This window comes from Quercus robur, chromosome 2 (genome assembly GCF_932294415.1).
Source record: "Quercus robur chromosome 2, dhQueRobu3.1, whole genome shotgun sequence".
NCBI classification, from domain to species: domain Eukaryota; kingdom Viridiplantae; phylum Streptophyta; class Magnoliopsida; order Fagales; family Fagaceae; genus Quercus; species Quercus robur.
The window spans coordinates 5,982,924-5,999,756 of record NC_065535.1 but is presented as its reverse complement, the minus strand read 5'-3'; the positions used below and the strand labels follow the sequence as shown (position 1 = coordinate 5,999,756).

The 16,833-nt window shown below is 38.4% G+C and overlaps 2 protein-coding genes, 1 long non-coding RNA gene and 1 pseudogene across 6 annotated transcripts in view; 3 read left to right on the top strand and 1 right to left on the bottom strand.

The window, feature by feature from the left end:
- LOC126711701 (uncharacterized) overlaps positions 1-9,457 on the bottom strand; it is a 23,754-nt gene extending 14,297 nt beyond the window's left edge. Inside the window, exon 1 of the long non-coding RNA XR_007650666.1 lies at positions 9,365-9,457. This is a non-coding gene — a long non-coding RNA (uncharacterized LOC126711701). The remainder of the gene's footprint in view (positions 1-9,364) is intronic.
- The window catches only part of LOC126711427 (patatin-like protein 2), a 117,445-nt gene that overhangs the window by 62,104 nt on the left and 38,508 nt on the right, over positions 1-16,833 (top strand). The window lies entirely within an intron of this gene.
- Positions 7,917-16,833, top strand: LOC126711652 (patatin-like protein 2; annotated as a pseudogene).
- LOC126711626 (trehalase-like) lies at positions 9,348-14,205 on the top strand. 2 transcript variants are annotated; one of them, XM_050411278.1, is made up of 5 exons: positions 9,348-10,382; positions 11,161-11,276; positions 11,389-11,489; positions 12,765-12,824; positions 13,915-14,205. In XM_050411278.1, exons 2-5 carry the CDS (start codon positions 11,183-11,185, stop codon positions 14,149-14,151), a joined length of 492 nt encoding a protein of 163 aa, XP_050267235.1. In that variant the 5' UTR covers positions 9,348-10,382; positions 11,161-11,182; the 3' UTR covers positions 14,152-14,205. The 2 variants fall into 2 exon arrangements, with proteins under 2 accessions (XP_050267235.1, XP_050267236.1); XM_050411279.1 differs by lacking the exon at positions 13,915-14,205 and adding an exon at positions 13,042-13,148 and having other exon boundaries at positions 9,353-10,382.

Sequence of the window (16,833 nt, the reverse complement as noted above, 5' to 3'; positions counted from 1 at the left end):
TGTTGGAATGCTACATCACACTCCTCAGTCCACTCGAAACCCTTCCATTTGTGCAATAGGAGGAAAAAAGGTCTGCATCTGTCCGCCGAGCGGGAGATGAAACGGTTCAAAGCTGCTATCATGCCGGTGAGCTTCTGGACTTCTTTGGGATTCCGAGGAGGTTGCATGCTATGAATGGCCCTTATTTGGTCAGGGTTAACCTCGATCCCCCGATGGGTTACCATGTAGCCAAGGAATTTCCCCGACCCCACTCCAAATGAGCACTTGGATGCGTTCAGTCGCAGCTTGTACCTTCTCAGAATGTGGAACACCTCGTCAAGGTCCCTGATGTGGTCGGTCACCAACTTACTCTTTACTACCATATCGTCTATATACACCTCGACAGTTTTTCTCATCTGTTGTTCAAACATCCTAGTCATCATCCTTTGATAGGTCGAACCGGCATTCTTTAGGCCAAAAGGCATCACCTTGTAATGATAGTTGCCAACTGGGGTGACAAAGGCAGTTTTTTCCTGGTCTTTCGTGGCCAAGGATATCTGATGGTAGCCCTGGAAAGCATCCAAAAAACTCATTCGGGGATGCCCGACAGTTGCGTCGACCAGTCGGTCTATCCGCGGCATTGGGAAAGGATCCTTCGGACAGGCCTTGTTTAAGTCCGTGAAGTCTACACAGACTCGCCATTTCCCGCTCTTCTTCTTCACCACGACTGTGTTCGCCAGCCATTCGGGGTAGAACACTTCCTTGATAGCCCCAGCTCTTTTCAATTTTGCCACTTCTTCCCTCACAGCGTCTGCATGCTCCCTTGACGGGCGCCGAGGGGGCTGCTTCTTTGGGGTAATCGCTGGATTAACGTTAAGGTGATGGCGTATTAGGTCTGAATCAACCCCAGGGGCTTCATAAGGATCCCAAGTGAATACGTCCTCATTTCGGCGCAGAAAATTAATTAGAGCCGACTTCTCCTGTGCTGGTAGCTCCTGGCCAATCTGGAAAAATCTCTCGGGGTCTGATCCGACGAGCACTTTCTCCAGCTCTTCACAGCTCACCTCCATGGCCGGTCCTTCATTACCTGTAGCTAGGACCGGGGTTCTTGATTACTATAAGGTATTCCCAGTTGAAGTGGAAGGCCCGTTGCTTAATTGTCGAGCAATTGCCGATACCATGCATCGCCTGGCCATTCCTTGATCCCCCACTATCTCTTTGATTCGGCCCTCTGACGGATATTTCACTTTCTGGTGCAGGGTAGACGACACAGCCCCTAGTGTATGAAGCCATAGCCGGGCCACAATAGCTGTGTAGGGTGAGTATGCGTCCACCACGATGAAGTCCACTTCCACTACTTCTACGTCTGTTTGCACAGGCAATCTAATCATGCCCTTCGGGATGACGATTTTTCCCTCAAAACTAAGCAGGGGAGCATCGTATGGCGACAGGTCCTCCTGCTTTAAATTCAGCCCCTTATACAAGTCTGGGTACATCACCTCCACGGCACTACCCTGATCAACTAACACCCTCTTCACGTCATAACCTCCTATTCTGAGCGTCACGACTAGGGCATCGTCATGGGGCTGAATAGTTCCCTCCTTGTCCTCCTCCGTGAATCCAATTAATGGCAGGGCCCTCCCTCTAGCACTCTTGGATCCCCTTTCGCCTGACTCTGATGGGAACCTACCCACTGACATTACTCTGAACGGGCCGGAATCGGTTCTCCCAGGTGCGGCAAGAATGACATTTATCGTACCGATGGGTGGCCTCAAGGCGCTTTGCCTGGTATCGACGTTTGACTGCTCAGGGCGTTGCAACAGATGCCTCAACTTTCCTTCTCGGACAAGTCGATCCAAATAGTTTTTCAGGTTCCTACATTCGTCAGTGACGTGACCGGGCTCTTGGTGATACGCACAATATAGACTCTGATTGCGTTTTGAGAGGTCGCCCGCCATCCTATTCGGCCATTGAAAAAAGGGTTCGTGCTTTATCTTCTCCATGATCTCGTGCAATGGCTCTCGGAACACAGCGTGGACCACCTGGGCCCCTGTAGATCCCGATTGTTTCGTATAATCTCTTCTCGGCTTATTACTGCCACTGAAGCGGTCCGACCTGAAGTCCCCTCTCTCCTGAGGGACAAACTTCGCCTTTCCCTTCCCAGTTTGCTGGTCCTCTTCGACCCTTTTATACTTGTCTATCCTGTCCATGAGTTGCCGCACGCTGGTGGCTGGTTTCCCAGTGAGGGACTTTCTTAAGCCATGCTCTGTCGGCAAGCCCCTTTTAAAGGCACTGATGGCGACGTCATCGTGACTTCCTTCTACCTCGTTGTGCATCTCCCAATATCTGTCCGAGTAGGCCTTCAGCATTTCTCCTTCTCGCATGGACAGGGATAAAAGGGAATCGAGAGGCCGAGGGACTCTAGTGCTGGTGATGAAGCGGGAGCCAAAAGCCTGCGTCAACTGCTTAAAGGAATCTATGGAGTTTGGTGGGAGGGCATCAAACCATCTCATGGCCAGGGGCCCTAGACTGGATGGAAACACCTTACACATTAACGCCTAGTCCCTAGAGTGGACGGCCATCCTTTGGTTGAACTGGCTCACGTGTTCCACGGGGTCAGTTCGACCATTGTACAAGGTAAACGTTGGCTGATTAAACCGCCGAGGGAGTACCGCCCGCTCTATCCTTCGGGTAAACGGCGACTGGGAGATTCGATCCAGGGCCTTGCTCATGGCGTCATTGACCAAGCCTTGGTAAGGCGGGCTTTTACGACCGCGTTTGTGAGGCCGCTCTTCCTCATAAGAGAACGTCTCGCTCGGAGGAGTTCTCGTCCTACGTCTGTATTCATCATCCTCACCGCTGCTAGTATCTGAAATGGGCGAAGGATGTTTTTGCTGGGCTTGACGCAGCTTTCTTTTTAAATCCTTAATTTCTTGCTGTAGGGCCCTTCGCTCGTTGTGCTGGTGGGACGCATGATCTTTCCCTTTCGAGCGACTTCTACTCGTGTGAGAGGTGTTTACACTGCCCTCTCGTTGATTATCTTGGTCCTTTGCCCGTTCAAGGTTTACAAAGTTGTCCTGTCGTTGAGATTCTGCACGTCCGGTTTGGCGCGGACCTGATCCTTCCATCCCTTACTGTTTCACTTGTCGAGACACGAGTTCTTCCCACAGACGGCGCCAATTGTAGGGGCACGATTTTGGGGCTCAGGCCCAACAGGCGGGTGATTTTGGCCCAAAAGTCCCTCAACAATGAATTTGTAGAGAGTAGGTCACAGAACTAGGTCTTTGACAGAGGAAACGCAGTTACGACCAAGCCATGCAACCAGTTGAACGTAAGGATATTCCTTCAAACTTTTGGAGTCGTGGTCCCTGGGGCTCTTTCTTATACTTCTCTCCCTTTTCTCTTTCTCTATCTTTTTCTTCCTTCAGCTCCCGATCCCCTTTCCATGGGGATCTTCTTCTCTTATATAGCATCCTTCCTAAGATCATGACCCTACACTTGTCAACCATCTGACCTTCCACTTGAGTGCCTGTCCCATAGGTCATCCTTTCTCTTTTCTGTGAGTTGCACTGGCCAAGATGATTCTGCCTTCCTGTCCCTTCCACATTAATGCGGCTGGAAAAGTAGTTCCTTGGCATTTAATGCGGCAGTTGTGGTTGCCCCCCTTCCTGAACGCCACGCACCATTCCTTTGTATTGGGTGACCTTTCGCCATGTAGGGGGTGCGAATTTGACACTCACTTGGCGAGTCCGAGGAGGTATTCCTCCTCGGACGCCCCTAAGCAGGCCCGGCCCATCATGGTTAGGAGGGGACATCCTGCGCCCATGCCTTTTCTTCTTATCGTGGTTGGGCTTGGTACATGAACTACGGCCCAACATCAGCTGACAGATTTTACTCCCCACAGATACACATACAATTGTAGTTATTTTTAATAATTATATTTGTGGATGTACAAGAATTATTAGCTAGTAAATGTATATGTTTGAGAAGTAATTATTAAGAACTCTCATATTATATATGGTGATACAGTGCTCTTTCAACTCACTCACATTCATAATGAGTCTCATTAATTAAATTTATTGCTAGTCCACCATATATGCAAGAGAATGGAGCATCATGTCACCATACTCCATACGTACCAAATAATTTTTCATATTTGACGGACTGAGACTAATTTAGTTTAGACTCCCTATACATGTGGGATGGGCTTATAATAAGATGTTAAAATTTGCTTGGGACAGGATCTCTTTAAATTTTCTTTACCAAATGGGAAATTTTATGGGTTCGTTGGGTTTTTAGTTTTAATGCCCTATCATGACCCAAAAAAAAAACCCAAGTCCCTATATTTGGGCCTAGATCTGCAATAAAAGAATTTAAAACTGGCCTAGCCCAGATATCCCTATTGGCTGAAACACAAAACATAAGCCCATTTATTTCCAGTATGGGCCATAAGAAAGAAAACTCAGAAGAGAGAGAGAGAGAGAGAGAGAAACACATCCTGTATGTCAGGTATGGAGAGATTACAGCGAATGTTCGCCGGCGCCGGTGGTGGTTTGGGCCATCCGCCATCAGATTCACCGACTCTCGATTCGTCGGAGCAAGTCTATATCTCTTCCCTCGCTCTCCTCAAAATGCTCAAACACGGTACTCCTCTCTCTGTCTCTCTGTCTCTCTCTCTCTCTCTCTCTCTCTCTCTCTCTAGCTCTCTGTATATATTGAAGACTCTAATCTTAAACCCTAATTGTTTGGTTATTCTGGTTTTTTGTTTTCAATTCTAGGGTTTTGAGCTAGGTTTAGCTTTTTGTGTGTGTTTGTTTCAATTTTTAGGGTTTTGTATCTGATGAGTACCAAAATTGTTAATAATTATGTATTATTGTGAGTTATATAGGGAGAGCTGGGGTTCCCATGGAGGTTATGGGATTGATGCTTGGGGAGTTTGTGGATGAGTACACTGTTCGTGTCGTCGATGTGTTTGCGATGCCGCAGAGTGGTACGGGCGTTAGTGTTGAAGCTGTCGATCACGTATTCCAGACTAACATGCTCGATATTCTTCAACAGACTGGACGGTAATTCGTGTTTCTATTTTTGTATATTTGAGATTTGATTGTTATGTTATTGCTTGCTATTAGTGGAATGTGAAATCCTAAGCTTGCTTGGTAGATTTGTAGGTTATGGGTGTTTTGTGTTTTGCTTCTTCTTTTTAAATTGCAATTTGGGAGAATGTAACTGAATTTTGTTCAATTGGGCACTGGATTTATGAAGGATTTAAAGGTTAGACGATGGTTAAAAGAATTGCAATTGCGTGAAACCATTGTTCAAAATTAATTAAGAACCATTAAAATTTAATGGCTTTATGTAGAAACATGAAATTTATGAAACTTCTATTTCCATAATTAGAATTTGTGGCTGTGGATTGGTGGGATTTTAAAATACTTTTTTTTTCTTTTTTTTATTTATTTTTTTTATGATGGTCTTCTGTGATGTATGTTGATGCGTCTTTTTCAAATGTTGTTATCATGCTTATTCCTAATGTGATAAGGTCTAACAGGAAAGATATTATCAATTTTCATACTTAATTTGTTCCCTTCTCAAATTGATTTAATCTTCATACTTAATTTTCATACTTAATCTTCTTCCTACCTTGCTAGTAAACTGCAGATAATTGATTTAAAAATATTGCAGCAATACAAATATCAGTTAATACTAGATTGGAAATGCATTAAGTCAAATACTGCCATAGAAAATTCTAAACAGGTGGTGCTAAATCAATGTTCCGGTCAAGAAAAAACTTAGTAAACTCTCAACATGAACTACTTATGGTTAGAATAATGGTTAAATGATTTAATTCACCATTTTCCTAATAGTTTATGCTCTAGAGACAAGTCGCATAATTTCATGCTGCAGTTCTTTCATTAATCTCTACTGTAATTTTTTTTTTTTCATTAATCTCTACTGAAGGTCCTAGAAATGATCAAGTTTTGAAAACAAAGCAGCCAATAAATTAATCAAGTTTTTACATTTTTCTTATGCAGCGCTTGAAATTGAATGGTACACATATGTTGAATTGTTGAATTCTAACAAGTACTCGGTTACTAGAATTGCCTTTGCAAGTTATCCTCTGATAATGGATATAATATTCTTCACATTTAAAATTCCATTTGCCCTTTCTTCACATTTGTTTTAGCCAAAGCGAAAAGGAAGCATAACCTAGACAACTCTCTCAAAAGTTTGACTATGTCAACTGGGAAATTTACCAAAACTAAGTATCGTAGCTATAAGACTGACTTCTTTTCCTTTATGATAGAACAATCAAATCTTTTAAGAATGAATAACCATGCATGTCGGATTTGCAAAATGGTATAGATACATAGGGTCAATAATTCAACACGATTTGAAGACAAAATGCATAAGACCAATAGAATTATTAAGTTTTTCACATTTCCTTTAAGCATTAGATGCAATTGAATTGTATACATTTGTTTGAATTAGGCTTGTCCACGGGTTGGGTTTGTGCCAAACCCGGAACCGACTCGGCCAGATCGGATGGTGAAAATTTTCAACCGGCCGTCGACCGGAGTCGTTGATCAGATCGAACGGGTTGGAGCTTTCGTAGATGTCGGGCAGATCAGTTGGGGTTGATTATTTGGAAAACGGCTAGAATTTCAGCCAAGAAAAGATGAAAAACGGCATAAATCCGACGAGAAAATTTTGAAAAACGGTAGAAATCCGGCTAGATTTCACTAGATCCAGCGAGATCTTGGCCATTTTTGGCAAGATCTAGCAAAATCTCGTCGGATCTAGCTTAAATATTGCCAAAAAATCTCAAAACTCACTGGATCTACACCTTCTCGCTGGAAAAATGATGGGTCAGTCGGATCGGGTTTCTCAGATTTGAGAGGAGGAGATCCGATCTCTGACCCGTTGATCTCAGATTATGGAGAATGAAATCCGTCGTCGAATGTTGGAGCAGTCAGTTTGGTCGGCGGCAATGGGTGGGTTGGTTCCGGCAGGTCCTTGGATAGCCCTAATTTGAATATTGAATTCTGACAAGTACCCCAAATGACTTTTCAATGATATGATCAACAGTTGGGTGTATACGTGTTATTGAAATCCTAAATTGAATGATAATAATAATAATAATAATAATGAGTGGTTAATATAACATAGTTGAACTCATACTTAGACCTTTTGAGTCAAGTGTCTCTATAAATTAACTGCTCAAGAAGTCTCCTTAAAGTGTTTTGTCTCCCGAACATCACCATCATGTCAGGAAGATAAAACTTAGGAAAACTCCATTTGAGTCCAAGGTGTTTATCTTCCTAACATCATCACCATGTTGGGAAGATAACACTATTGGGAAAACTACAATTGAGTCCTTAATATGACATAGGAACTCCACTATATTATATTAATTTCTCAACTTCCTTTCTTTTTCTCTATATGAACATTCTACTCACATGTATATATCCAACACATCTTTTGGTTACTTGAGGCACTGCCTTTTGTGAATCAAATTAACATGTAAAATGCAAAGTTTGATTCTTTTGTTATTCTTGAATGTTGCAGCCATTGTACGTTGCAAAAGCAAAGCTTGAGAATAATACTAAATTTAATTTTAGCCACTAGGTAGGGATTAACTTGGGGGTAGCCATTTATGAGCCCCTTTGTTAGGTCTGTTGCCAAACCAGACCCATATTGCCTTTATGGTCTAACCAAACTCATTCTTACCTACAATTCTTCTGAAGTGTTCACCCCTACAATTCTCACTTACAGTGACCATAGCCTAAAGGGATAATTTTTGTGACAAAGTAAGAGGCAATGCTTGTAATTCACACGAACTTTCCAATCACTACATTGGTTTATGAATTTTCAGTATATATGTACGTAAACAATATTAGAAAAGGTACAAGTTATCGGTCAAATTTGATGCACTTTGATCCGATGACTTTCTTTTAAGGCTTATGGCCCAATCCAATGACGCGGTTGAATCTCTGGACAAGGTGATGACTGAGGAGTACTATAAATACACACACTTCCATGAAAAGAAGACATTTCAAATCACATAATCCTCTCTTTTTAACTTCCTTAAAAGTTCATAGTTTCTCTAAAGCTCTTAAATCCTTTCTATCTCTCTCTCTCTCTCTCTCTCCTTACCTTCATCTTTATCCCAATGGGCTCAACAAATGTACCCCTACAACCTCCAACTTATGGAAACCTAATCACTGTTCTCAGCATTGATGGTGGTGGAATAAGAGGGGTTATCCCAGGAACTATCCTTAGGTTTTTTAGAATCTGAACTTCAGGTAGAAAAATATATTATATATTAATCATACATGTTTCATGCCACAAACTTAAAGAAATTCAACACTTTTTTTCATTCAGTAGTGAAGTTCTTCTTGTTAAATCATTTATAAGGGTTCAACATGCAATCTTCCCAAGTACTTACTCTATATTTGCTTATGTATGGTGCAGAAACTGGATGGTGAAGATGCAAGAATAGCAGATTATTTGGATGTTATCTCAGGAACAAGCACAGGTGGTCTTGTCACCACCATGCTAGCTGCTCCAGATGAAAATAACCGACCTGTCTTTGCTGCCAAGGATATCAAGGATATATACCTAAACCAGTGCCCTCGTATCTTCCTACCGAACAGGTAAGAATTAGAGTATGAGATATTAAAATATCATTAATATATATATATATCTGTTTGATTATTGACTTGACCCCATTTGTTTTGGTTTTTAACATGATATTATTTTTTCCAAATTGCAGTTGTCCAGTACTTCCTCATCTTACAAAGATTATCAAAGCTCTAGCTGGACCAAAGTATGATGGGAAATATCTGCATAACCTTAAGGAAAAACTAGGACATACAAAATTGGAAAAGACATTAATGTTGTTATTCCAACATTTGACATCAAAAGACTCCAGCCAACCATTTTTTCTAGTTATGAGGTTTGTCTTCTTCTCATTAAAATAGTTTTTTAATTGGTTAATTACCCCAATACTTTAACCCGGTACTTTTTTTTCTTTAATTTCCACAATATATGTAGTGGTTCAGATTAACCCTGGATAAGAAAGTGACTGCAAATGATGGGGCTGAATTTTACTAACATTTACTTTGATTTGGTCATGAAAACAGGTAAAGAACAACCGAAGCATGAATGCCTTACTCTCAGATATTTGCATAGCAACCTCAGCTGCCCCAACTTATCTTCCAACTTATTACTTTGAAACTGCAGACCCCGAGGGAAATGTGAGAGAATTTAACCTTACAGATGGTGGTGTTGCTGCTAATAATCCGGTATGTCTTTTTCAAACTTCACATGACTCCTAATGATTATTATATATAATAAATTTCCTAATATTTTTTTTATTATAAACATGTTTAAAAAATAATAAATTTAATCATTTAACCGTTATTTTAGTATTACTAAATTGGTGCAAAATCGCTTCTATAGTGTTTCCTGTAGTCGCAAGTTTTAATTGCAGCTATAGGTTGAACAAATTTTTTTTTTTTTTTGAAAGAGGGCCTATAGGCTGCCTACAGCTGTGTTTCAGTAAAACGCGGCTATAGCCTGCCTCCAGCTATGTTTCAGTAAAACGTGGCTTAAACCATGTCTATATTTGCGTTTCTTTAAACTCGGCTACAGGTTTGGTATAAATTATAAAAAAAATAAAAAAAAAACCCTCAGATTATATTTCACTCTAATCCGGTCTCTCACTCTCTCCCTTTGACTCCAAACCCTCACCGCCGATCCACCCCTCTACCACCGATACTCCTCACCATGGCCGAAGCCTTTCACATCTCAGCCTCAACTTCTCTCTAAAACCAAAACCTATAAACTCTCCCACTCTAGATCGGTCTCACCCTCTCTTCAATCTAAACGACGCACAGCCTCCTAGCTCCGTCGTGAAGCCCAGCCACCACCACCACAATGGTGGTTCCCAACCTCTCATCACTTCACGGATCTGCCAAGAACCGTGGCAGATCCAGTTCCAGTTCCAGGACCAGGTCATTAAAATTATCGGGTTGATTTCAATCCAACCGTTTTTCGGAGGAGAGGAGAGAACAGATTCGGAGATTTGGTTGCAGAAAAGTCCAATCGTTTCGTTGGAACGAACTGATTGGCTTTGGAAGGTGTTTTTGCCTCAAGGGTCGGATAAGGATCATGAGGTAGTTAATGTGAGTGGGCCCAACGCAGTTGATATTTCGGGTTTGGAGTATCCGGAAACAGTTGTGTTTGTTGGGGGATTCGACCCGTTACAGGATCGGCAGAGGAGTTACTATGAGTGGTTGAAGAAATCTGGGAAACAGGCTCCCTTAATCAAGTATGCAGACATGATGCATGCGTTTTATGTGTTTCTGGAATTGCCTCAGTCGTCTCAGTTGATAGCACAGGTCAAGGATTTCGTTTCCCATAAATGCAAAACTTCCAATTCTTATTAACTTTATTCCATGCGTCTTATGGAGTTTATGGTTTTCATGTAACATAAAGTAAATTTATATGCACCCATTTCAATACTGATGGCCATTCTGCTTTGGTATCCACTATAAATCTTCTTTTGAGGAATAATAATATTACTACTAAATTTTTTTTGATGTTTTAATAGGGTTGAAAAAAAAAAATGATAATTGTAATTGAAAAAAGCTTTTCCTTAATTCCTAGATATTACCGGTTTGATAGTTTTGTTTCTCTTTTTGTGTTCTTTTCTCTCCATGGATACTAAATAGTAAATATATGCCCATATAAGCCTGTGTTTTCTCATTTAGACCACTGTACTAATTTGCTGCAGAAGATAACAATAAAGAGACTGAGCTACAATTCTCATATGATGAGGAGACACTAGTTAATTAATATAGTCCAAACCTGAAATTTAAACTGTTTTTGCTACCTTTTTATTATAAATAAAATGAATACTGGACCACTAGTCTCTAGTTGAAAGGTGGGGCACATACTGTTTCATTTCATTAAACTTGGTATTAATGCTTCAGCTTTTATATAACACTTTTTGGCTTAATCATTTGATCCTCAAGTTTTTGTTTTTGTTTTCTTCTCCGTTTTGACATTTTGTCATATGAATCTCATTTATGCAAATTTCATTTACATAATTTCTTTTGTAATCTAAATGATTATATAATTGGAGTTAAACCACAAACTCGGGGGTACCTTTTGCAGCCAGCCTCCCCTCCTGAGTGCCATGGTTCATGCCATATACAGCAGGACTAGTGATATGCAATTGGTTAGAAAATCTCTCCCTGCACTTCTCAAAGAGTATCACTTTTGGAATTCAGGTACCATAATATATATTTTCTTTGATTTTAAGTGGAATTATGTTTACATTTCTTCCTAGCTTCATTTTTTGTGGCTTGAACTTTTTAACTATTTCCTTTTCTGCTGTTGTAGGAATACATAAGGTGACCATTCAAGATGCTCAATCTTGCAACCACACCTTGAATCGGTATTATGCAATGTGGAACAAACCCAGGCCTGAATCTTCAACAATTGTATGTCCTTCTATCTAGCTTCATGCCTTAGCATAAGATCTTTTGTATATATAAATGGTGGATAACATTTAGAGGTGTAATCTTTAACCAATTTTTATCTCGCAGGACACAAAATCTGCTTCCAACATCTCAAATGTCTCTGAAAAATAGTATGAATGTGATAATTATGAAAAATAGTTTCTGTCTTCCGTTCTCCTGTCAGGAAAAAAATGAGTCTTGGTTCAAACTATGAGAGCACCTTTGCAAAGCCATTGCACAAGATATCCATACTGATGTTGATCTGGTGGATTCAATTTATGGTTTATTTGATGCAGGGGAAAAAGTGTCAAAAACTGTTTTAAGTAATGAATCTATTATAACACCTTTAACCCATGCAAAATAGAAGGAGAAAACTAGTCTTAATAACAATCATTAATAGGCCATCTGCAATTCTCAAGGATATTCTATTCATAAAATGCCTTTTCTTGAATATGGATAACTAGCAGACATTTAGGATTGAATTTTATCATAAAATTTCTTCTTTAATAACATTCTAGTTATGGCATACCTTAATGGCATTGGAGTATAAATTATTAGACAAGTTTATTGTTCTGTGCTGCTTAAGCTGAAATCTTGTTCTTTTGAATTGAAAAGCAAAATTTTATTTTGTTTATCATCAATATTCTATTTTGATGTTTGAATTATTCTACCTTTTGTTGCTCATACCTTCCTTACCAATGAATTTAGTTTTTCAAATCTGTTTCTTGAAATATCCAAAATTGTTTAGTAATGTGTGATGTTATATTACAAGTTTTTATTTTTCATTTAAAGGTTTATTTATTTGATGTGATTCACTGAAACCTATTCAGTCATGTAGCAGGACGGTTCATTACTTCAGCATATAGGTTGATTCTTCATCTTTCTAAAGATTTTATTTTTTATTTTTAAAATTTTCATATTTGCTCCATTTTTATACTTTGTTGTATTATGCTGCAATTAAGTTTTGAAATTTTGATTAATTTTTCATTTTTATTTTTGATTGTAATAATGGAATAGGAAATTTTTTGATGATGTACGAGTAAGTGAATTATGTACTGAAGTATGAGTACACTATTTGGTCAGATTGACTTTTCCCTAATCAGATATCTTAAAAATACACCCCACTTAAATGCAATAGAAACAAAAGGGTCATCTTGTACGTCAAAGTGTCCCTTGTGACTTACTTTTAAAGGTTAATTGCCATTTCATTATAGGCTTAGTGATTTGGTTCATTTTTACTTTTCCTCTTTTCAACAGCCAAGAAGGGGGTGCTTTGAAATACGAGAAAAAGGTGGCGAGACATTCATCAGTCTTCTGGTAAACAATACAAATTTATTTGTGTCTTTTTTTTTTCCATTGTGTTGACCTTTAGATGCATTATGCATGTCAAATCTGGTTTTCCCCAGTATGTTGTTCTTATGATGGCTGTTGATGTAATTAGCTTGAATTTTCTGCCCCTTGGAAATTGAATGGGTTTTTTGTATTCTACATACCATTGATTGCGATAATGAATTATAGTTTTGTTGTTGAAAAGGCTGCTAGGAATTGTCTTATGAGAATATTCGGTGATATGGGTATAGGGAATTAACCGCGTGATTGGGCAACAGGTGATCATGTGATTGGGCAAGGGAAAGAAAAAGTAAAAACAAAACAAAACCTATAGCCGCGTTTTTTAAAACGCGGCTATAGATAAAAATCCTAGGGGAGGCTGTAGCCGCGTTTATTTGGTCTATAGGCATCTATAGGCCCATAGAGCTATTATCACACACTATAAGCCATGTTTACAAATGCCGTGTTTACAAATGCGGTTATAAAAAACGCAATTATAGACTATAGTTGCTTTTTTAGGGTCTATAGCTGCGTCTTATAAACACAACTCTAGGCCTCATTTTTTGTAGTGTATATAGTATGATTTTCCCTTTAAAAAATTTTGTTGCATGGGTTTTGAAACCTTATTATTAAATATTGTTCACTAGTCGTCTAGTCCCTTAATTTGAAGTGCATGAAAGAGTCTGAGGAGCTTCTCTTGAAATAAAAATCTATGGTGAACAAACCTAATGATTTGTTTTATAAGTAAATATAAAGAGAATGATTTGGACTTTATTATTTAGTTTCAATGACTTGAATATAGAGTATTAAATTATTATATAATTTTTTTTTTATTGTTGATATTTATGAAGAGAATTTCCCTTCGTTAATACGTGCATTTGAAGTGAACATGTAAAGATGTCATTTCAAATCCATATTATCACGTGTGTTTTTGCTCAAGCAAAATTTTCAAAACTCACATCATCATTGTTGTTAAATTTATATTAAGCAATTTATGATTACAATTGTTTTTTAGATCCCTTAAATGTAAATCCTCAAATTGAAATGTAACCTAAGAGAAAATTCTAACTTCATGCAGGTGAAAAACTTCCCTTGTTTGGATGCTCGATTGTCCGACATATGCATCAGTACTTCGGCAGCTCCAACTTATCTTCCTACCTACCAATTCAAGAACCAAGATAATGAAGGGAATGTTCGAAAATTCAATCTTATAGATGGTGGTGTTGCTGCAAACAATCCGGTATATAATCATTTAGAGAGAAAGTTAATTTTAAATTGCATATTTGATGCTCAACTTTTGACATTTATCTATTGAATTGAATTCGTGAAATTGAGTACACTCTAAAACTGTGGAGCTTATGATATGGCATGAATTCCGTTTGCCATATTGCATTTTTCATCAATCAAATGATGATAATTTTTTTTTTTTTTTTTTTTTTTGGAAATATTGAAAGCAGAGGGATTAGTGGCGGCGCCACATACAGCTCAGGGTGTTCCCAGGAACACCCTAACCTGAAAAAAAAATTAAAAAAAAATTATATTTAATCTTTATTAGGAACACCCTCAATCACAAAATTAGAAACACCCTCGAATTAAAAAAATATTATCTGTTCTACTTTCAAGCAAAAAAAAGCCCCAAAAAAAAATATTGAACTAAAATCTGAAAAAATAAAATAAAATAAAATTTGTAACAGAGCCAAGCCCACAGCGAGCCCAACAGGCAACAGATCACAGAGGTAGCAAAGCAAACCTACGGATTCTCAAAAAAAAAAAAAAAAAAAAAAAAAAAAACAAAGAATCAGAAATCAAACCCACGGTCACGTCGCTAGTAGAGAAAACCAAACCCCAATACAGAGTAAACCAAACCCATAGTCACGTCGCTCGTCGCCGGTCGCTCGCAGTCGCAGTCACTCGTCGTCGTCGTTGCATGCTTACTCGCCCCTCATCGTCGTCGCTCGCCCCTCATCACAGCTCGCAGATCGTAGATCGCACATCGCAGATCACTCTGCTCCGGTGCTCGGTGCTTAGTGCTCCCTCCCTCAAGGTATTTCGCTCTCTTTTTCTCTCTGACTGTCTGTTAGTCTCTCAGTCTCTCTCTCTTTATCTCACTACTCACTGAAATGAAAACTATGAAAATAAAATGAAATAAATGATTTAGTCTTTCTCTCTTTATTCTTTAATAGTCTAACTCAGTAAGTCTCTCTCTCTCTTTTGAACCGTAAGTCTCTGATTGGCTAATGGTTGGCCGAATAGCTTTATTAATATTTTGCTTTTTCCTGTTTTTTGTCTTTTTGAAATTTGAATTTGGCTTTATCTAAATCTTATCCGTTTGTGTTGTCAGTGTGTGTTGGTGAGATATTGATTGTCTTTTAGTGTAATGTGTATTGTGATTTGTGAAATTTTCAGATTGGCAGCTGGTTATTGTGATTGGGGGCATCACTGCATCAGGCATCAGGCATTAGGCTTGTGTTTGTCTGTTGAGTGGAGTGGGGGTAGATGGGTTGATGGGCACATGGGCCGGGTAAACAATAATTAAAGCAGTCTGTTGAGACTGCTAGTAGTTAGTAAAAAAAAATTAATGAAGTAACTAAACACCAATAATTAATAATTTAATTAACTAATACATTATAAAAGACAAACAAATTAAATTATGTTACGCTAAACAATAATTAATAATTTAATAATTAATGAAACAACAATAAAACAAATTATAGTTTATAAAAGACAAACAAATTTATGAAACAACTAAACAATAATAATTAATAATTTTATTAATATTTTAATGAACTTATAGTTTATTGTACAGGTACCTTTATTCATTTCTTTTCTTTTCATTTTTTTTTTCCTTTGGAGGTTTTTTGGTGTATAGAATGCAAATTTGTTTTGGTTTTATGATTTTTTTTTAAGGAAAAATCTTGAATTTCGGCCGGTATTTACCGAAACACCCGAAATAAACCAAAATGACCTGAAATTTTTTTAAAGTGAAATAGGAATACCCTGGACAAAATACCTAGATTCGCCACTGAGAGGGATTTAAATGAAACATTTTAAAGCATATAGATGATTTGTAAAGAAAATATCAAAAGTTGAGAACAAAATATGCAATTTATTCTAAAGTTAAAAGTTTCAACACAAGAAAGCCTAATCTTTATAGTGTTTTTCTTTTCTTTTTGGCACCATGGTCTAGACATTAGTAGCCATAAACCAAGTGACTAAACAGGTCTTCAAAGAAAATCCTGATTTCTTCCCAATTAAACACATGGACTATGGCCGCTTTCTAGTAATTTCAGTAGGCACCGGCTCACCCAAGACAGCACAAAAATACAATGCTAAAAAGGCAGCCAGGTGGGGCACTAGTCTGGGTTGGTTACATCATGGTGGTTCTGTTCCACTAGTGGATGTGTTTACTCAAGCAAGTGCAGATATGGTTGATGTCGATATTGCTGTGCTGTTCCAAGCTCTTCGTTCAGAACATAATTACCTTCGAATTCAAGTAAGAAAATTTCTGGTTTCTCTCTAGGTTTTTATGTTGAATTCATATAAAGTTATTTTAGTATTGACTAGTCTTTTGAAATACGACATTAGGATGACACCTTGACCGGGACAGATGCTTCAGTTGATGTGTCTACAAAACAAAACTTGGAAAAACTTCAATATATAGGAGAAAGAATATTGAAGAAACCAGTATCACGGGTGAATTTAGACACGGGTTTGTCAGAACCAGTCCAAAATGGAGGCACAAATGAGGAGGCTTTGAAAAAGTATGGAAGAACATGCATGCACACACACGTACACAATTACATGCCATTATATTATATTTATAATCTAATATTATCATAAAATATTTCTCACAATACTAATTTCACGTAAAATTTTTGTTACTTACAGGTTTGCAAAAATACTCTCACGAGAAAGGATGCTTCGAGATGCAAAATCTCCATACACGAAAAGGCACTTATAATGCCGATTACTACGTCAGATTATTAATGATCTCCAG